The following is a 22,394-nucleotide window of genomic DNA, read 5'->3' on the forward strand; positions in this document are numbered from 1 at the left end:
AGGGAGTGACTATCACAAGCTGATCACCAAGCAGCACTTAAATTACCTGGCAATTTATCAGTTGTTTAATTGTTATTACTCAAACAGATCTGATCTCACCCCATATTTTTTTACTTTCAGTTCTAACCCTGATAATGGAATTTCCTTGGAAGAGAAATACACTTAACCTTATTTATAGCCAGAACTTTTTTTTTTTTAAAGATTTTATTTATTTATTTGACACAGAGAGACACGGCGAGAGAGGGAACACAAGCAGGGGGAGTGGGAGAGGGAGAAGCAGGCTTCCAGCGGAGCAGGGAGCCCGATGCGGGGCTCGATCCCAGGACCCTGGGATCATGACCTGAGCTGAAGGCAGACGCTTAACGACTGAGCCACCCAGGTGCCCCTATAGCCAGAATGAAAAGTAGACCTCCTACAATAAAACAAAGCTTCTAATAGAAGAAAATTTAGAGGCTCTTTAAGCCTAACAAAACAAAACAAAAAACTAGTTAATTCCTAAATAATTTTAACATTATAAAATCTTTTTTTTTCAAGATTTTTTTTTTAAATGAGAGAGAGAACATGAGAGGGGGGAGGGTCAGAAGGAGAAGCAGACTCCCCACTGAGCAGGGAGCCTGATGCGGGACTGGATCCCGGGACTCCAGGATCATGACCTGAGCTGAAGGCAGCTGCTTAACCAACTGAGCCACCCAGGCACCCCTAACATTATAAAATCTTTAATGTTGCTTCAAAATCTTCAATTTTACTTTAATCATAATGATGACCAAGAAGATTTTTTGTATTGAAACAGAAGTCTAAGGATGGTATTTGGCTCTTTTTGACCTCAGGGAAGCAAACCCCTCTGGACTTAGTGTCCTTATCTGTAAAATGGAGATTAAAAATCCATACTCTACCTACTACATAAGGTAGCTATTAGGATCAAATGAGAATGTGAAAAGCTTACCTCTTGACTTGGTATGGCTGCTTTGTTTTATTCTGTTAAGGAATAGCAACTTGCTGGATGCCTGGGTGGCTCAGTTGGTTAAGCAGCTGCCTTCAGCTCAGGTCATGATCCCAGGGTCCTGGGATCAAGTCCTGCATTGGGCTCCCCACTCAGCAGGGAGCCTGCTTCTCCCTCTCCCTCTGCCTGCCACTCCTCCTGCTTGTGCTCTCTCTCTCTGACAAATAAAAAAATAAAATCTTAAAAAAAAAAAAAGGAATAACAACTTGCCTAAAGCTAGTGAGATTGTCTATTTAGAAAAAATATTTTAGAGTATATTTAAAATTTATGAACCCCTGAGTATGAGTGGATATATAATCTACTTCCAAAAGCAACTTTCCTGTTGATAAATGACACTGCTGATGGTATCATTGTGTGAGGTAGTGGCTGAAATGTACCTTTTCTGGGTCTGTAGGCATGACTGGTCATATTTTGGCTAAAAATCCTGTTGATTCAGGTGAGATTTGATACACACTCTTTCTTTGATCCTACTATCACCTCCCTTTCCTTCTCACCCTGTGCTCCTTTTTTCATCAAAATTAATAATTATCACTTGAGATTCATATTTAAAGTAATGAGTCTTTTTTTTTAAGATTTATTTTTTTATTTAGAGAGCTGGGGGAGGGGCAGAGGGAAAGGGAGAGAGAATCCCAAGCAGACTCCTTGCTGAGCGTGGAGCCTGACACAGAGCTCGATCTCATGACCCTGAGATCATGACCTGAGCCGAAACCAAGAGTTGGACGCTCAACCGACTGAGTCACCCAGGCACCCCTAATGAGTCTTTTCTAGCAACATTTAATACACACTCAAAAGAACAAGTCTTAACTGAGAAACACAGGATACCTCCTTTTCACAGTAATTAGTTTAAGTTCCAGTGATGACAACTACAAGGCAGCTTCCTCAGAGGAAGCTAAACATTGATGAGTCCAGTGCAGCCAGTATGTTGAATATGAGGTGATAAAATCTTTATCACATCCAGCTTGACTGTCCTGTAACTTAGTCTGAGTCTTTTGGAATAGTTACTCCTTTTTGTTAATTGTATGGTTGTTATACAGCCATGGAAGGAAAAAGCTGAACATCAAAATCATCAACAATATACCTGAAAGACAAAATAGAGTAAAATAAAAACAATCTAAGGAAGTTCATAATCACTCAGTGGCTATAATTTAAGATTATATACCTAGAGATTTGGAAAGCTATGTTTAAAAGAATTAGCTGCATCAATTCTACATGAAACACATGGATATTTTTTAATGTAACATTCTCAAATTTTTCTTCAACCATGAATCCTTAAAAACATATGTATCTGGTAAAACCAGAAGGACCTAAACAGTGAATTGGAAGGATAAATAGATCTGGAGTTCTAGTTCTGGCTCCATTACTGACTTGCTGAGTGAGAAACTCTGGATTTAGGTCTCCATTTGCTCTTCTCTAAAAGATCAACACTGTGTCCCTCCATGCCTCAGAGATGTATGTACTGGGAGAATAAGGCAATTGAAAGCACTCTTGAGTTTTCATTTGGAATGATCAAACATTACTTTCTCCCTTCTCTTTTTTTTCATCAGTCACAATATTAATAGCTTTTAGAGCTGTACCAAGCAAAATGTCTAAAGCAAAATTTCAGTCAGTGCTGAAATTTTGTATCAGATAGAAAATATGTGGGGCACCTGAGTGTCTCAGTCGGGTCTCAGTCAGTTGAGTGTCCAACTGTTGATTTCAGCTCAGGTCAAAATCTCATGGTCCTGGGATCAAGCCCTGTGTTGGGCTCCGTGCTTGGTGCAGAGTCTGCTTGAGATTCTCTCTCCCCTTCTCTCTCTGCCCCTCCCCCAGCTCTTTCTCTCCCTCTCTCTCTCAAATACATAAAATCTTTTTTTAAAGAAAATAGGTTTAAAAAAAGGAGTCATATATTAGTAAATTTTTATTTTTGAGGTCACAAGAAGATAAATCTAGCATGTGGCTATTGGTTAATTTTTCAGTGGGGAAATAGGGCTAGAGGAGACAGCCACAGGGCTCAAATCACTGTCTTGAAAGGGATGTCTGCAATAATTAATATTTTTATTTTAACATATTTAGGCTTAAAGCTCTAAATTAGTTTAAACTCAGATTAAGAATGAGTTTCTGTCACATGCAGATTTGATATTTTTTTACTCCTATTTGGTAACAGCAAACCTTAAGGTTTGACTAGGAAATGCCTTTGAAAGAGAAGTCTGTTTTGCAACCAGAGGCTTTAAATGAAAAAAAAAAAAAAAAAAAAGTCAAACAACCTGTATGTTAACTGACCCATAAGATTTGACATTTTCTTTATAAAAAAAGTAAGAGGAGTTTTATATATCTGAGCCAGATAGAAATAACAGGAATGAAATTGTGGATAATTTTTAAACTACACTTATTACAGTTATCCATTGTTTCATGAGATGCTCTTTTGCAAAATGAGTCAAATGAGCTAAACAGTATTTTATCTGGAACTCACAAATTTGAAAAAAGAAAACTCCCTTTAGCAAGAAAGATATATATTTTTTTTTAATGGAAGGAATCACTCCTCAGTTTTTTGGTCCATATATCTGAGGGTTTCTTAAAATGGTATCATGCCTGAAACTGACTACCCTTAACTAGATAATTTTATTTCTTTGAAGAAAAAAGTTTTAAAGGATACTGCACAAATAAAGTGTTATTTCAGGTATATTAACTACCTTTTTCATTTTCTTTTTTGTACCTATTCTGGCTTTGGAAATTGACATGTTACAGTGACATTTCCTATCATTTTAAGATACCCTAATCTTGTAATCATATTAATAAAAATATGCTTACCTAAAGAAGGAGCGAGCCAATATACTATAAAAAATCGAAGGAATGCTTCATCAAAACACTTGAAATGTAGTGAAAGTGCCAAAGCTGGATTAAATACAGCTCCTGTTAGACTTCCTCCTGTAATACATTTTAAGCAGAGTGATACCAAACCATGTATTTTACATTTTCTTGTAACTGGAAATAAAGGGGTTACTGGATGTGACTACTTTGTTTTAGGTATTTAAGTATTCTTATGCTATAATCTTCCTTTGCAGAATCACCTGGCATGTTATAGAATATAAAGGTAGATTATAATGTGCTAGAACATTAAGAGTTTTAATCCAGTGCTTTTCCTATATATTATTGAATGCACATTTGAAAGTTAATCTGTTCTATTATTGCTCCTACAAGTTTACAAAACAGGAGATTTGGCTGCCCATCTTAACATTCATCAATTTAAATGAATAAATAATAATGAAAATACATTTAAAATGTATACGATACCCCAGGATCATCGTGGGCTTAAGTACACCTTTGTGCTGAAAACAAAAGTAAAATGGACCAAAGTATTATCACTGACTCCATTTTTACTTGTCAACAGAGAGAGCCCTGAAGAAGGGACTGTGAATGGCATGTGAATTATGTCTCAATAAAGTGGCTACAAAAATTTTTAAATAAAAAAAGTGATCGTGTATAGTTGTGAAAGGTAAGCACAATTTCTAACTGTTGATTGCTTTTCAGGACTCATGGTCCAGCTCTGCACCCAGGTTCTCTCTCTGACATGGAGCCTAGGAGTTTAGTTCTGGCCACACAAGCAAGTAAGGAAAAGCAGAGGAGGCTGGACTTCCTTTCCAATGGTACCAGAACTGTGGCTCAGCTTTTTAGAACACACCCTAAAATATTCCTGAGATAGTGACATTTCTATTACTTCTTCCATGTAGAAGCTTGGGCATACACATCTGCCTCTGACTCAGCTACAGAGATATATCCCGAGATCTTCATAAATTTTACCTTGACATATGCCTCTATAGCATGCTGTCTTCGTAAAATACAGTAAAATTGGAAATTAAGCAACCCTTTCATAAGATTTCACTAATGAGATGTCACACTTGATAGGCTGCACTGAAGCTGTGTCGAGATGAAGGTGTTGAGCAGTGAACTAAGTTCACTCCATGGCTAAGAGTTTTTTCTAGCACACAGGCCTTACAGTGTGATTCATATTCATGTCTCAGCAATTATAAATGATACCACATCATGGACCTTCAGAATAACTCTTTTTTTTTTTTAAAGATTTTATTTATTTACTTGACAGAGAGATAGAGAGAACAAGTAGGCAGAGAGGCAGGCAGAGGGAGAGGGAGAAGCAGGCTCCCCGCTGAGCAGGGAGCCCGATGCGGGGCTCAATCCCAGGACCCTGGGATCATGACCTGAGCCAGAGGCAGCCGCTTAACCGACTGAGCCACCCAGGCGCCCCCAGAATCACTCTTGAATAGTCAATCCTGGAATGTTAAACCTGCAACTGCCAAGGACAAACAGAACTGTTTGGTTGGCAGGCAGTCACTTCAGTTCAATAAAAGAACTGAGTTCCTATATAGTAGACATCATGGGCAAAAGATAAGGACTTACACAGGTCTTTACAATACAATGTACTATGTGCTATGATAGTACAAGTGACCTGTGCTTTTTTTTTTTTTGACATGTATAAGTAAAAATAGACCGAACCATTGCTCTCATAATTAGTTCACTTTGGTGTTCCTATTAGGCCTTTGCTATTTCCATTAGGTCTAAGAACACTGTCCACCAGTCTTACACCATCCTAAAATTCAAACTCCTTTACTCACCTTATCTTCTAATCCTCACATCTCCAGTTCTGCTAAGTGTGATGTTGTGGTAGCTGCTCCTCCCACCTTCCCCTCTTGAATATGGACTGGCTTTGCAATTTACATTGACAAATAGAATGCAGCAGAAGTGATGCTATGCCAATTCTGAACATGACAAGTGACACTGAGTGAATTCTAGGTTCAGGTCTCAAAAAACCCATTAGCTTCCACTTTTTGCTTTCTTGGAACAGTGCCCTGACCATGTCAGTGAGCTGGTCTAGGCTGCTGGAAGATAAGAGGCCACATGGAGGAGAACTGAGGCATCTTAGATGACAGTTGCCACTGGACACATGAGTGAAGAAGACACCTTACCTTTTCCAGCCCCACCAACTGTCCAGCTATATTATATGGTCTCAGAGGAATTTCCTGTCTGACCCACAGAATCATGAAAAACTATCAATTATGATTTTAAGCTATAGTTAGCTGATACATGGGGCACCTGGGTGGCTCATTTGGTTAAGCATCTGCCTTTGACTCAGGTCATGATCTCAGGGTCCTGGGATCAGGCCCTGTATTGGGCTCCCGGCTCAGCAGGGAGTCTGCTTCTCCCTCTGCCCCTCCTGCTCATGCTCCCTTTCTCTCTTGCTCTCCCTCTCTCAAATAAATAGATAAAATCTTAAAAAAAAAAAAAAAAAGCTGATCTAGAAATTCATATCAGGAGTGGGTTCTGTGCCAACAGAAGCCCAGGGGGTTCCTAGGTGGCGTAGTCGGTTAAGCATGCGACTCTTGGTTTTGGCTCAGATCATGATCTCAGGGTCTTGAGGTAGAGCCCCATGTCAGGCTCTGCACTCAGCATGGAGCCTGCTTGGGATTCTCTCTCCCTACCCCCTCTACCCCTCCTGCATATATGCACACGTAGGCTCTCTCTCTCAAATAAATAAATCTTAAAAAAAAAAAAAAAGTCCAAAGCATGTGGCTTCGGCTTTTGACATTTTAGATTATATAGCTCTTTGTTGGGGGCTGTCCTATGCATTGTGGGATGTTTAACAGCATCCTTGGTCCTTAACCACTAGATGCCAGCAAGTTCATCTCCCCTACCATTGTTAACAACCAAAAATGTCTCCACACATTGCTGAATGTCCCCTGGGGCGAAGTGTGGGGGGGTTCCTGTTGAAAACCAGAACTACTGAGTTGTAGAGAACTACTGATACTTGTATACAAGTAGACATATGCAATGTTGTTTATAGTAGCAAAGAACTGGGGAAAACCTGACTGTCCCTAAGAAGATAGCTAAATAAAGAAGCTTATTAATTTGGAATAACATTCAATATTTTGAAATAATGAGAGAAATCTCTTTACTAATTAACATTGGTAGGTCTCCAAGATACCACTGAACAACTACTACCACCAAGAAAAGCAAACTGCAAAAAGTAAGATATGATACCTTTTATGTTAACATGAACATACCTGAACAATAGTTTCTATAGGGTCTTATCTATATGTATAATAAATAACATAAAGAGTTTGGAAGGACACACACATGCATGTGCAGAGGACTACCCTGGTGGGAAGATTAGACAGAGAAGGAGAAAGGACAGGCATGGAGGATGGTAGTCAAAAGGCACTTACAGTCTCATTGGTAGTGTTTTAATTTTTAACAAAAAGAGTACGTTCATGCATTGTGTAATTAAACATGAATTATTTAAAAAGTAAGAATCATCTACTAGGCACAGGACTAACAAAATATCTTTGAAAAATATTATTTATTGACATCCGAAGGGGAAAAGACATAATAATATATGTCCAAGAAGAGATACCAATGCGAAGACAGAGCGAGCTGATTGTCAAGAGTCTTACAGGATAGCAGGAACTTGGCGAGATTACCACAGTTAAAGACTGTTTCAAAGTCCAAGTTCCAAATCTGGCAATTCTAGATGCTAATGTTACTCAATACTCCTAAAGGAAATCAAATTCTCTGGGACAGAATGACACTAGTTAAAATCATAGGAATTCTGTATAAGCCAGAATGTTAATTAATTTAGAGTGGAGGCTAGCCCTTGTTTCAGTGACTAGAATATTTGTGCCAGGTACTATGCTAACTTGAAATACGTTACTCTATTCCTCATAATGGTCTTAAGAGAGAGATAGTATTATTCTCCACTTTAAATATGAGGAAATGAGGCCTAAATTGAGTATCTCTTCTAAGGGTACAGTACAACTCTAAACCTGTGCACTTAGCCACTATATTAATAAATCAATGTTCTGGACCTTTGTTTGAAGCAATTTTTCATTTGTAAATGAGAATCTATTTCATATAGTTATTACATTAAAAGCAAATGTATGTAAAGGACTTAGTTCCCTTCTCCTTTGACAAATAATCTTAACCTATGTTCTTCATGATTTAGAAGGATGTCAAAAACTGAATGGAATAATGAAATGAAGTAAAAATACTACAATTTCTTCAGACAGTTTATTAGGCTTATTTTGAAAGCCCTTAGACATAAAATATAAAATGTCCAGATACATATTGTTTTTTTTCTACATGATTTTTTAAAGTTATTATGAGTATTTGATTTGTAACAGGTGATACAATGCTAAGACCTGGTTATATGTTATAATGAATAAAATAACTTTAATTTCTGTATTCATAAAGCTTACTGTCTGTTGGAAGAAGACATCAGAAGACAAGTGTATAATTAAAAATTCTACAAATGAACAGGTGCAATAATAAAGACAACTTACCTAGATGTATAAAATAACAGATTTTTTTCAGTGTCTACCGTTGACCCTTGAACAAGGTGGGTTGAGATGCACAGGTCCACTTATATGCAAATTTTTTTTTTTTTAAATACCATACAGTACTGTAAATGTATTTTCTCATGATTTTTTTTTTTTTAAGATTTTATTTATTTATTTGACAGAAAGAGACATAGCGAGAGCAGGAACACAGGGGGAGTGGAGAGAGAGAAGCAGGATTCCACCGAGCAGGGAGCCCAATGCGGGGCTCGATCCCAGGACCCTGGGATCATGACCTGAGCCAAAGGCAGATGCTTAACGACTGAGCCACCCAGGCGCCCCTATGATTTTCTTTCTTTTTTTTTTTTGTTTTAAAGATTTTATTTATTTATTTGAGACAGAGAGAATTAGAGAGAGAGAGCACATGAGACGGGGGAGGGTCAGAGGGAGAAGCAGGCTCCCTGCCGAGCAGGGAGCCCAATGCACATGGACTCGATCCAGGGACTCCAGGATCATGACCTGAGCCGAAAGCAGTCGCTTAACCAACTGAGCCACCCAGGCGCCAGCCCCTATGATTTTCTTAACATTTTTTCCTCTAACTTACTTTATTGTAAGAATACAGTATATAGTACATACAACATACAAAATATGTGTTAATCAACTGTTAACAGTAAGGCTTCCAGTCAACAGTAGGCTATTAGTTAAGTTTTGAGGGAATCAAAAGTTATAAATGGATTTTTGACTGTGTAGGGGCTCAGTGTCCCTAACCCTTGCATTGTTCAAGGGTCAACTGTAATTAAAAATGAATGCAGGGGCCCCTGGGTGGCGCAGCTGGTTGAATGGTCCGACTCTTGGTGTCTGCTCAGGTTGTGATCTCAGAGTCCCGAGATGGAGCCCCTCATTGGCTCCACGCTCAGTGCAGAATCTGTTAAAGTTTCTCTCTCCCTCCCTCTGTCCCTCCCCACTCTCTCTCTAAAACAAATAAATCTTTTTTAAAAATGAATGCAGTTCCCTCTTACCCTGTTCATTGAGCCAAATTCTCCCAAAACCTAAATTAAGGATATTTGCTTGAAATCTGCATTAATAGTTTTATAGCTCTAACATGTTAATAAATTACATCCTAGCATGCAACCATGTCCAATCAGTACCAACAGTACCTTAGAAGTTAAACACAAAAGACATATCAAAGTAACTTCTAATGAGATTTGATTTAGCTAACCCTTCCCCCTGCCTTTCCTCCCCTATCCATTCTTAAATCCTTCCTACAAAAGCTTTACCTCTCTCTGATATGACAGAAATTCAATCACTCCCAAGACAGTTTATTCTATCTGGAACAACTCTGGTCTAAAGTTATGACATATCCACAGAAAATAATGCAGAGTTATGGCTTACTGTATCATTACCCAAAGTATGTTCTCTTCTGCTACATACTCCTAGACAAAAGGATTCCATAAGTTTGAAAAACTGTTCCACATTCTCCTTTTGGGGTTTCACAATATACAGCAGCTTAGAAAAGGCTCTGTAAAGTTTTAACATTAGAAAATCTGTTTAATCCAGTGTTTGCCAGACTTACTTGGCAAAAGAATCCTTTTGCAACTTAATTTTTTTAAATTATGGTAAAGTATATGACATAAAACTTGCCATTTAAACCATTTTCCAGTGTATATTCAGTGGCATTAATTACATTCACAGTGTTCAACTATCACCACAATTTCCAAAACTTTTCCATCACCCCAAACAGAAACTCTGTATGCTATACCCATTAAAGGATAAGTCCCTACTCTTCCCTACCCCCTAACCCCTGGTAATATCTATTATACTTTTTGACTCTATGAATTTGCCTATTCTGGATTTTTTATATAAGTGGAGTCCTGCAACATTTGTTCATGTTGTAGTATTTATCAGAACTTAATTCCTTTCATGGCTGAATAATGTTCACTTGTATGTACATATTTTTGTTACTTTTGAGGAGTGCAGTGTAGAAATGCTGATAATGAAATGAGAATAAGCTTTAGTGTCAGTTTGAACCATGATTCCAGCACATTCTAGCCGTGTGACCTTGGACAAGTCATTTCACGTTTGTGAGCCTCACTTTACTTAAAATGGGAGTAATGTATTCATTAGTGAGGTTTTTTAAAATTTTTTATTGTTATGTTAATCCCCATACATTACATCATTAGTTTTAGATGTAGTGTTCCATGATTTATTGTTTGTGCATAACACCCAGTGCTCCATGCAGAACGTGCCCTCCTCAATACCCATCACCAGGCTAACCCATCCTCCCACCCCATTAGTGAGTTTTTTTAAGGATTAACTAAGATAACTCATATAAATTTCCTATGTGCTTATTAGTATACTGCTCAATGAATACTCTTACCTCCCTTACATTGACAGAAAAGGAAGATCATAATAGTATCAATTTCTGTAACAGTAGTAATCCACAATTGTCTATTAGGTTCTGCCCCAGCAAAGAGTCTCCAGCACTGATACTGCACCCATTAGCCATGTGTGGCTATTGACCACTTGAAATGTAGCTATTGCAACTGAGGAACCAAGTATTTAATTTTAGTTAACTTAAATCTGAATAACCACATGTAGCTAGTGGCTTCCGAATTGTCCAGCACAAGTCTGGATGAGAGCAGTGGTTCTCAACTCCGGTTTCATACTGGGATTACCTGGGAAACTTTAAAATACACCATTAATTATGTAAGTACAGAGCTAAACTGTGACATAACTTTTTGCAAGGATGATTATCTTCATATATGGGGCACATTTCTGCTTTAGCCCAAACCTAAAACTCTAATAAATAAGCAACTATTCACTAAACCCTCAAATATACATAAATCCTTTCCTCTCTTCTCTACCCTTTATTTCCATCTGTGTCTACACAAAGAATAGTACTAGATCTAACGGATGGAAAATGGATTGGAAAGTCTTTCATTTTTATCCTGGGAAGTCAAGCAAATGTTTAGAAGCCTTTATTTTGAGGTTTACTTCTACTTATAGTTTCACTTTCAGTGGGCAGAAGATAGACCGTTACCACTAATTTCCTTTTATTAGATTCCTGCCTCTAAAACATTTTATATAGTCCCAGTGAAGCTACTTTGTTGCATTAAAATGACATATTTCATCATTAAACTTTTGTTTTTTGGATTTCCTTGTCCCGTTTAGGATTTCCAGGGTATCCACTGCATCTGAGATCTGTCAAAATAAACCAATGGTTCGCAAGAAATCAACAGATTTCTCGAGTTACTTGTTTTAAAAAGCATCTTTAATTTCAAGCAAGTTTTAATTTTAAAACATCTTTTGTGATAGGCCACTTAAAAGTTCATTTATAATTCAAGATGAATTAAGGAAACAAGAAATTAATTTTGTAGAAAAAGAACTAAGCAACAGAACTACCAAATTTCTACTCCTCCCTCTTACTATTAACCAATCATGTAGCCTGTGCTTTAAATTGAAAGGGACTTTTTAAACCCATGATCATTTTTCAGATTGGCATGAGGAAAGAAGTAGCTGATATCTTTTCTCTCTACCATTAAAACAATCCCTTTGTAGGATATTTGAACCCTTGGCAATATTTCACAATATCTCCGTTTCAGCACAGAAATGGCTCCTGTTGCTGAGGGCTCAAAACACTGAATGGAGGATCTGTATGTCTGCACTATTGGTAAAGAACAGGCTGCAAAATAGTTAGAATAATGGGGATACCAGTATTGACATCGCAGAAGTGTAGGGGTTTCAAATGTATCTTGGTAAAGAACTTAGCGCCTCGGGTCATAGAGGCTTCGGACGTGCCAAGTGTTTTGTGGGAATAACAAACCTGCGTAGACCAAAAAGGTGATGAGTGCTGCCAGCAGGTGGATACGAAGCTTGGTTCGGATCTCCTGGAAGTGCAGCAAAGCGCTGTGGAAGATAAAGGAGCAGATGGCTTCTGTGATGACCGCTTTGGGCAAGTCGACTTGAATAGGATTCCTGCAAGCGAAGGTCCTCTCGTTGAGGTGATATTTGGTCAGCCCCAGGCTCCACAGGGCGCTTATGCAGTACCTGCTGCACAGGGCACCAATCAGCTGAGCCAACAGCCTAATCGCACCCGTCTCGGGGGACATTCCCCCCAGCAACATGTGCATCATCACGCCGCACGGGTTGCTAGAGGTGCCCACCAGAGTCAGGCCATGCACCAACGAGAAGAAGTAGATTAGCGTCAGCGGCCAGGTGGGGTGCGCGGGCTCCTGCTCGCTCAGCAGTTGCAGCTCATGGGTGCAGCAGCAGAGCTGGAAGGTGGCCAGAAACTCCAAGACGAAGGTGTGGGCCATCATGAACCTGTGCAGCTGCTGCCGGGTGACCACGCGGGCCAGCCCCATGAACAGCACGAGCAATAGCATCAGCCCCAGCGAGGTGCAGGTGTCCTGCACCTCGGGCCAGAGGCCCCGCAGCGCCGTCATGGTTCGCTCCCGGCCAGACTAGACTGCCTGCTTGACTCAAGCAGAGGCAGCGTCAGGGTAGGAGTCCCAAGTCCTAAGTCTGCAGCCCCACCCCTCCTCCCGCCCCGGGGGCGGACCGACTCGAGGCGAGCTGGAGGTCCCTGGGCGTCACGGGAGGACTCCTCCCCCCCTCCCCGGCGCGGAGCTAAGGTGTTGGGACCAGAGCCGGGGAGGAGAGGAGGGGAAGGGCGGCAAGAGAAGCTCTGCTAGGGAATACCGGCTAAAGGGCCAACAGTCAGCGGGTGTCGGACGCACACACGTCCCCGCCGCCTCCCTGAGCGACTGGAAGCCGGCGCCGGGGGGGGTGGGGGGGGAAGGGCGCGGAGGGACGCCGAGCGCCGGGGCCACTGCGCATGCGCGCGGGGACCCATGAGCCCTTGCGAGCGGGCTCCCAGGATCCCGGTCCCGGCGCCTAACGGAAAGGTCGGCGTCCGCTGAGACTTGACACTTGCTTTGAGGGGAAGACCTTGAAGGCTTTTCTTCCCCGCTCCTAAAACGGTAAAACCGTCCCGCTGGAGACACTCCTAGAGATAATCTCGGCCAACCACCTCGTTTTTATTAATGGGGCGACTGAGAAGACGGGAGGTGACGGAGGTGGGGCGCAGAGGCCATGGGTAGTTAAAGGGAGTAGACTTCGGAGTCGAACGAACCGGAGTTTGACCTCTGTGAACCAGGGCGTGCAACTGGGTTTCCTTGAGCTTCGTTTTCCTCACCTGCCTCATACAATTGTGGGTCATAGGCCCCACCTCATCGATTTGTTTTAAAAAGCATGAAAACACTAGCACAGAGAGCCAAGCACGTAAAAAGTGTTCAGTAAGTGCTGGCTTTAAGTCTGATGATGCCAGAGTCCGTGGCTTTTGCCACTGCAGCCCACTCCCCAACAGCTCGCCTGTCTGGGGCTGCCCACTGTGGGCAAACTGGGAGAGGATGTCCGGGATTCCTCAGACCTTGCAGCCAGTCTGGTTTTGTGCTAATGCCATAGGTGTCAGGGTTTAGTGTTGGGGGGTGGGGAGGGCTCAAATGCCTGAACCCCCTCTCCCACCTCAGTTTTGCCTCCTCCGGGCTGTGTTGACCAAGAGTCCACATTTCTTAGGGCTAGAGAGAAGGGAGAGAGAACAAAAAAGAGGGGACTCATTAGCCCGAGCTTCAAGCAATAGAGAATTTGGCAGGTGTTCTTGTTGATTCTCTTCAGCTTTCCTCCCCAGTCTCAATTGTCCTTTTATAACTAATGAAAGTTCTCTTTATAACTCCAAATTTTCTGTGGTGCCAATAGACATTCTCTGAATTAAAAAATAAATACTTGCACAAAACTCACAAAGTATGTACAGAAATGAAGCCCTTTTCTCTTTCCTGTATTGGTGCCTTACCAGAGATTTTGAGTAAATTAAAACTATTTTTTAGTTACTGCTGTCTAAAGAGGTTGCTTAAATCAGTCCTGTGAGTGTAACCCTTTCGTTTTTCCCCTTTACTAAAAGTCACTTGAGAATTAATGTGAATATATTTCATTTACTGCTCTGATGACCATTCATTTATATAGCAAGAGCTATGTAGAAAACTTAGTCTTTTGGACTTTGATTAGAAATTTTATTTTACTTTTTTATAGTATGTTTAGAGATTGTCATTAAAAAGACTTTGGACATTGTTTCAGTTAGAGAGCAAAAGCAGCATAAACCCAATTAATTACTTTTAATCAAGTATTTCACATCACATAAATCAGTCTCTCTCTTCAGAAACAAGAAATCACTAATTAATCTCCTAATTCCTTCAGCAAAAATGTTTGTTGATATGGGTGACGGAGCAGCATCTTGCAAATCCAGATCTCAAAATTCCAACTCTCAAGATCAGTGTCTTCATGAAAATGACTCTTACACAGGTTAAGAAGATAAGAGTCTGGCTTCCCCTGCAACTTTGGTCCAATTTTAACCACTTTGCTTCTAGGCATTACAGAGGTATTCTGGCCAGGAAAAAATACAAACTTATTTTAGAGTGACCAAATAGTTACTAAGGGAAGTTCTTCTTTACAGAGGAAATTCAGATGATAAAGGCAGACGAATGATGGGTTTAGAAAATCACCAATTTGCAACCCCTAATGAATTTTAATAGACAATTAAGGGATAAAAATGTGGAAGACTGGTGGTAAATTTATAAACCCACTCACTGACCAACCAATTTTAACATTGCCCAAAGTGGAACAGCTTTACATTATATGCCTCAACTACAGAGCAACACTTATGCAGGATTTTGCCTAAGAAAAAAATAAGCTAAATCTAATCAAATGCTTATTTTTTAAAAAAAGATTTTATTTATGGGGTGCCTGGGTGGCTCAGTCATTAAGTGTCTGCCTTCGGCTCAGGTCATGATCTCAGGGTCCTGGGATTGAGCCCCGCATTGGGTTCCTTGCTCAGCGGGAGGCCTGCTTCTCCCTCTCCCACTCTTCCTGCTTGTATTCCCTCTCTTGCTGTGTCTCTCTCTGTCAAAATCTTAAAAAAAAAAAAAAAAAGATTTTATTTGAGAGAGAGAGAGCACGAGTGGGGGAAGGGCAGAGGGAGAAGCAGACTCCCCACTGAGCAGGGAGCCATACATGGGGCTGGATCCCAGAACCCTGAGATCATGACCTGAGCCAAAGGTGGACACTTAAGCAACTGAGCCACCCAGGGGCCCCTCTAATCAAACATTTAAATGTAACTATCAATTTACAGGAAATGCGGGGGATAAAGGAACAAGTTAAATGACACCATGTAAAAGCAATCAGCCAAATTCAGAACGTGGGACATTCTACAGAACAAGTGACTTGGCTTTCCAAAAGTCAATGACTCTGTCAGCTAGGAGGGCCTAGAAGTTAGGACACCCCAGTAGCAATGAGCACACCTAGTGTCCAGATCATGGTTTCTAATTACATTCTCTAATAAAAGGAACCAGGGCCTCCTTGGAGAAAATGCTGATTCAAGGACTAGGGCAGGAAACACAGAATGAGCCTGGAGCATCTTGCAATGCCAGGAAGTAAGAAAGTCCTAAAATTAAAAAAATAATAATAGTAAAAATTAAAAGATGGAGGTATGTCAAAGGAACACAGGAGACAACTGAAAGCTGGCCCAAACTAGACAGTTTGAACAACAGGATAGAGTAGCATTGGATTATAACTCCAAGTATAAAGTAAATATCCACGAAGCCATACTTTTATATGTAAATAATTGAATAAGGAGGCTGAGCACAGCTCTTTGCTTGTTAAGTGTGGACTATGCATATTGACTTCTTTCAAAGAGAGTAGTATGGAAAGGTGTGGTGGTGGGAAGATGAGAAAGAAATTTTGCAGTGGAGAAACCTGACAAACACTACCTTAGCTAGATGATCAAAGTTAATATCAACAGTGATGTCATGTTGATAGTGTGTAACCTTGATAGGGTGTAATGAGAATGGCACTTCTGTGGTTTTTCCTTTCCAAAACACAAAACCCCAATATAATCATGAGAAAAACATCAGAGAAATCCCACCTTAGGGACATTCTACAAAATGTTCCTACTGATACTTCTCAAAATTGCCAAAGTTATAAAAGAGAAGTCTGAGAAACTCATAGCCAAGAGGAGCCTAAGGAGATAATGATGACTAAATGTAATGTTGTGTCTTGGGGTGCCTGGCTGGCTCAGTTGGAGAAGCATGTGACTCTTGATCTCAAGGTTGTGAGTTACTCAGGGTTGTGAGATTACTTAAATAAATGCACTTTAAAAATATATAAAAATATATAAAATATAAAAAAAATAATATAGTGTCTTGGATGGGATCTTTGAACAGCTAAAGGACATTAGATAAAAATTAGGGAAATCCGAATAAAATAGTAACATACTAATATTGGTTCATTAATTATGACATGTTTCATAGTAATGTAAGATGTTAATAGGGAAAACTGTGGGGCATGTAGGAACTCTCTGAACTATGTTTGCAACTTTTCTGTAAATCTATAACTTTTTAAGAAAGATTTTATTTATTTGAGAGAGCAAGAGAGAGCAAGCACGAGAGCAGGGGGGCGGGGGGCAGAGGCAGAGGGAGAAGCAGACTTTGTGCAGAGCAGGGAGCCCAATGCAGGGCTCCATCCCAGGACCCCGGGATCATGACCTGAGCCAAACGTAGATGCTTAATCGACTGAACCACTCAGGGACCCCTGTTTTTGTTTATTAATCTATAACTAAAATAAAAAGTTTAAAAATAAATAAAATAATATCACATACACAATAGGAAGAATAGGAGTTGCTGTTAAAAAAAAATTTTTTTTTTAGTAGAATTGAAATACCAGGTGGTTTCAGTAGAGCCCAATGATGTAGGAAAGACGTTAGGGTTCGAAGCTGATGTCCAAGAAAGAATTCTTGAGACATCTTTGGTGCAAAAAGGTGATTTTATTAAAGCATGGGGACAGGACCTGTGGGCAGAAAGAGCTGCACTGGGGTCATGAGGAGTGGCCCATTATATACTTTCAAGTTGGGAGGGGGTCAGGGATAGTGGAAGTCTCTAAGGAATTTTGGAAGCAAGGTTTCCAGGACCTTGAGGGGGCTAGCTATTGTTGGGAAAAGGTAATTTATTACTGTCTAATAAAACCTTAGTCATGAGACCCTTCAGATGTGTATCAGTGGGCCATATGCTTGGGGGATGATTACCAACACGTATCTTCGGGGGTTTAGAGATAAAGGAAATTTCCAAAGGAATTTTTACATGTTAAAGTAGACTTACAGGATCCTGGGGTGGGGGGATGGCAGGCTAGGATTGCCTTTTGCCCTTAGCAAAGTATTAACATCAGGCAGTTGAGTCCCTAGAGGAATGTCACTCTGCCTGTTTCAAGGACTTGTCAATGGGCTGTAGGTAGTAAGGAAATTTAATAATTTTTCTTCTGCCTTTGTTTCCCGCATCGAGAGTTGGTGAAAATCGCAACCATTTAGGAAGAAAACCCTCAGCACAGGACCTCTGTAGCGGTGGGACAGGCACCTGTGGGCACCAGCAACTCCTGAGTGCTTTGGGCAGCTATCAGAAGCCTATCTATGTGGAATATAGTGCAGAGAACCATAGGGGAAGGGAGAGAAAACTGGGAAGAAATCAGAGAGGGAGACAAACCATGAGAGACTCTGGACTCTGGGGAAACAAACTGAGGGTTACAGAAGGGAGAGGGGTGGCGGGATGGGGTAACCGGGTGATGGGCATTAAGGAGGGCACGTGTTGTGATGAGCACTGGGTGTTATATGCAACTAATGAATCGTTGAACACTACATCAAAAACTAATGATATACTATGTGTTGGCTAATTGAACATAATTTAAAAAAAAAAAAGTAGCAGCCTATCTGTCCTTTAAGCCCCAAGAGAACAGAGGGGTTTCTACTGAGATAGAGCTGGAGCAGGCAGGAAGAAAATGGTGGTGAAGACAACTATTTTGCAAGTGTATTTGGGGCTTCACAAAACCATTTGGGAAAAAATAAGGAAGTTTGGCTTTCCTGCAGAATGAATGGAAGCAGAGCCAAAGAATTACTGTTTTGTAACTGTTGTTACAGTCCTTTATTTAGTATGAAGGATGCTGTTGCCTGAAAAACAGGAGGTCTACGGAGTAAGAGGACTTATTGCTAGGGTATCTATGAAGCTCTTTAAAATCTGTTAAATATAAAATGTAAAATATAAAAATATATAAAATATGCACACACACACACCCACCTGAAATGTAATTTAATGACCTGAGTCAAAGGGTATTTTTTTAAATATAAAGGTTAAAACTAAGTTAGTACACAGGTGCCAGAAATCCCTTTCATTATACCTAATCTATTAGAAATATAAACCTCAACCAACTGGTTTTTCAACTTCCTTTTGTCTTTAATGATGGGACTGGTGGTTTGAACATATGCCTGAATTTCTGCTTTTGAATTTAACTGGACAATCCTGATTCTTAACCAGGATTATCAACTCTTTGAATTCTAGTTATGTAGTACCTCTTTCTGAATTTCACTCCACCTAACTTCCTATTTACTGTTCCCTTTCTGGGGCTCAACTGGCTATTTCATCTTTACTCAGCTTCTCTTATAGTGTGTATTATGACTGGCTCTTACATGTTAAAAGCGAGCTTTGCATTTTTTTAGTAGGATAATTCTTCCCTTATCTCTAGATGTGAAAAAAAATCTAACTGGATCTATCAAGATAGATCTTAACCCCAGAACAAGACTTGTTCAATGAAGATTATGGACAGAATGACTAATAGGCTTTTATCACCATGGAGTCTTCATTCATTCAACAAGTATTTATTGAGAATTAGTTAGGTGCCAGCTCTGTAACATAGCAATGAATAAATACTATCCCTTTACTCTTGGTGCTTAAGCTATTGAGAAAGACAGGATACTATAAAGCAGTGTTTAAGCATTAAGCATATTAAGATAGGGGAATATTGAGCTGTCATCCCTAAAACGGTGTTTGTTTGTTTGTTTTTAAAGATTTTATTTATTTGACAGAGACAGACACAGTGAGAGCAGGAACACAAGCAGGAGGAGTGGGAGAGGGAGAAGCAGGCTTCCCACTGCGCAGGGAGTCCAATGTGGGACTCGATCCCAGGACCCTGGGATCATGATCTGAGCTGGAGGCAGACGCTTAACAACTGAGCCACCTAGGCACCCCTGGTTTTTAATCTTTTAGGTGGGAGAAGTCATAGATTCCTTGCATTTGATCAATGTCATAGACCTTGCCCCAGAAAACAAACATACTCCCAAAATCTTGCCAATTAATTTCAAGTTATTTCTGGGTCTTTTGAAGCCTTTCCATGAACTCTGGGTTTAGAATTCCTACCCTAAATGATAAACACCAAAATTAGATGAAACCAGAAGAAGAAATCCTAAGGTATATGAAGGGGAAGATAGATTAAGTGCTGAAGAGTAAGAGCAGCAAGAATGAAAAATAAGTTTGCACAGCTTTATCTTAATGTGTTATCTCCAGCTAACATACTTAATTAATGTTTCCTGGAACAATCCACTATGGAGGACCCAATGCCTCACCAAGTGAACCTTGCCCTCCTACACAAGAACACTTTAAGAAGCTACCAACTCCTTCACCTTTGCTCTAGGGCAACATAATGGGTGGAAAGAGGTTAGAATGGCGGCTATTCATCCTATGTGGGCAATTGATGAGTAGGCTAGGATTTTTCGGGAGTTGGGTTTGGTTTAGTCCTCCTCAGCCTCCGATACAGCATAATCCTTTTCATCGTATCAGAAGTATTCTTTTTTCGCAGGCTTTTTCTAAAGATTTTTTTTTTTTTTTTTTTTTTGAGAGAGAGAATGAGATAGCATGAGAGGAGGGAGGTTCAGAGAGAGAAGCAGACTCCCTGCCGAGCAGGGAGCCCGATGCGGGACTCGATCCCGGGACTCCAGGATCATGACCTGAGCCGAAGGCAGTCGCTTAACCAACTGAGCCACCCAGGCACCCTACGCAGGCTTTTTCTGAGCCTTTTACCACTCCAGCCTAGCACCAGCAGTAATATTAATAGTATTCATAATCTGAGAAAATGAAAAGTAAGCAGGGTAAAGGGGATGAACAGTTACTGGGGTTTTGTGTGTTTGTGCTATCTTATATAATTATATAGAATGTCAAGGAAGCCTTTTCTGATAGGGTGATATCTGAGAAAATTGTAGAAGTAGGGGAGCGAACCATGTGGTTTTCTGGGAGAGCCTTTCAGACAAAGGGAGCAGCAAAAGGAAGGAGACCAGAGGGCAGAGCAGAGTGAGTAGGGCAGGACAGTGAGGGGAAATGGGGTCAGAGAGGGAGTAGCAGTGTGTGTGTCGGGTCCCCAGAGTAGGGGTGAAAGGATCAGGGATGAGGGATAAACAGAATATGAGGGGACCAGACTCTGACGGAATTATAGAATGAATGCTGTTAGTAATGGGAAAACTGCTCAGTGAAACCCAGTAGGAGGTGTTTTGCATTGCTATACCCACAACAGCACAAATGCTGAAGTGGAGGAGTGGTTAGCCATATTGGATAATGCAGAGAGGCTTACCAAGCCTTGCCTTACCAAGGTAAGTGTCCAGGTGTGTAAATGTGGACACCCCCTTTCTGTGTGTGTGTGAGGGGGTGGGGATAGGGTGGAGTCAGGAAACTGAAAGAACAGTGGGGAAAATAGGGAAGTGAGTAGAAAACAAGGCTAGGATATCTTCAGTGGGAAGAGGTCAGAAATAGAGGAAAGGAAAAGGATCAGGAAAGAAGGGAAGGGTTAACTGGGTGTTATACGCAAACAATGAAGCATGGAACACTACATCAAAAGCTAATGATGTGATGTATGGTGATTAACATAACATAATAATAATAATAAAAAAGAAGGGAATAAGGAACCAATACTTACCAAATGCCCACAATTTGCCAGGCTCTTTACATATGTATTTTAATTTGGTTTTAAAGCAACAGTATGAGATGGGTGTCATTGTCCCCATCTTATAGATAAGAAAATTTCAGGCCCAAGAATGTTTTTTTTTTTTTAATAAAGATTTTATTTATTTATTTGACAGAGAGAGAGATAGTGAGAGCAGGAACACAAGCAGGGGGAGTGGGAGAGTGAGAAGCAGGCTTCCCACCGAGCAGGGAGCCTGATGTGGGACTCGATCCCAGGACCCTGGGACCATGACCTGAGCCAAAGGCAGACGCTTAACGACTGAGCCACCCAGGCGCCCCAGGCCCAAAAATGTTAATTGACAAGGTGTTATACTGCTAGTAAATAGGAGGAGGGGCAACTTTATTATTTTGTCTTCAGTTATTACCTATTTTCTTATGTTGCTATATTGATTCACTCCTAATATTATATTTGGAGAAACAAAATGATGTTACAGTTAGGAAGACAACAAAAGTGCAAAGTGGCAGGCAGGGTTAGAATTTTGCTTATTGAGCTCTCCTCACTGTTGGATTACACACCTGGCCTTACAAAAAATGCCACAAGATGGCAGCATCTTACTTGTTGGTTTGGGGACCACTTATGTTCCATAGACAACTGTTTCAGTATAAAAATATTGAATAAAAAGTGATGTATCTGGGGCCCTGGGTGGCTCAGTCGGTTAAGCAGCTACCTTTGGCTCGGGTCATGATCCCAAGGTCCTGGGATCGAGCCCCGCGTTGGGCTCCTTGCTCAGTGGGGAGCCTCCTTCTCCCCTGCCTGCCACCCCCCTGTTTGTGCTTGCTCTCTTCTCTCTCTGTGTGTCAAATAAATAAAATCTTAAAGAAAAAAAAGTGATGTATCAGTTATAGTCCATGTTTAGAAACTCACCCATCTTGCCCAGAAATACTTGTCGAGAAGTAGAGTAAAAGTGCCTAAGTTCACAGAAATACACCCATTCATAAGCATTAGGATCTTACATTTGCCTCCAGGTAAGCCAGGATAAAAGAAATGATTTCCAATGCTGTGTGGGAGTTATGGGAAATGGTAGAATGTAGTGGTCAAGTTTTCATTTGGGACATCAGAGAGATATGTGTTAAAATTCTAGCTTTGAGGGGCGCCTGGGTGGCTCAGTTGATTAAGCGACTGCCTTCGGCTCAGGTCAGGATCCTGGAGTCCTGGGATCGAGTCCCACATCAGGCTCCCTGCTCGGCGGGGAG

The 22,394-nt window shown here is 40.7% G+C and overlaps 1 protein-coding gene and 1 long non-coding RNA gene across 2 annotated transcripts in view; one reads left to right on the forward strand and one right to left on the reverse strand.

Moving 5' to 3' along the window:
* Nucleotides 1-1,126: 1,126 nt before the first annotated feature.
* AQP11 (aquaporin 11) lies at nt 1,127-13,092 on the reverse strand. Its single transcript, XM_045894500.3, has 3 exons — nt 12,146-13,092; nt 3,788-3,904; nt 1,127-2,078 (listed from the first exon to the last, which is right to left on the reverse strand). The coding sequence occupies exons 1-3, from the start codon at nt 12,765-12,767 to the stop codon at nt 1,999-2,001; spliced, it is 819 nt and encodes a 272-aa protein (XP_045750456.2). The 5' UTR covers nt 12,768-13,092; the 3' UTR covers nt 1,127-1,998.
* Nucleotides 13,069-22,394, forward strand: part of LOC135362366 (uncharacterized) — a 51,813-nt gene continuing 42,487 nt past the window's right edge. Inside the window, exon 1 of the long non-coding RNA XR_010406967.1 lies at nt 13,069-13,304. This is a non-coding gene — a long non-coding RNA (uncharacterized LOC135362366). The remainder of the gene's footprint in view (nt 13,305-22,394) is intronic.

This window comes from Mirounga angustirostris, unplaced genomic scaffold, assembly GCF_029215605.1.
Source record: "Mirounga angustirostris isolate CCGP_5_RB_7025 unplaced genomic scaffold, mMirAng1.0.hap1 SCAF_13, whole genome shotgun sequence".
Lineage (NCBI taxonomy): Eukaryota > Metazoa > Chordata > Mammalia > Carnivora > Phocidae > Mirounga > Mirounga angustirostris.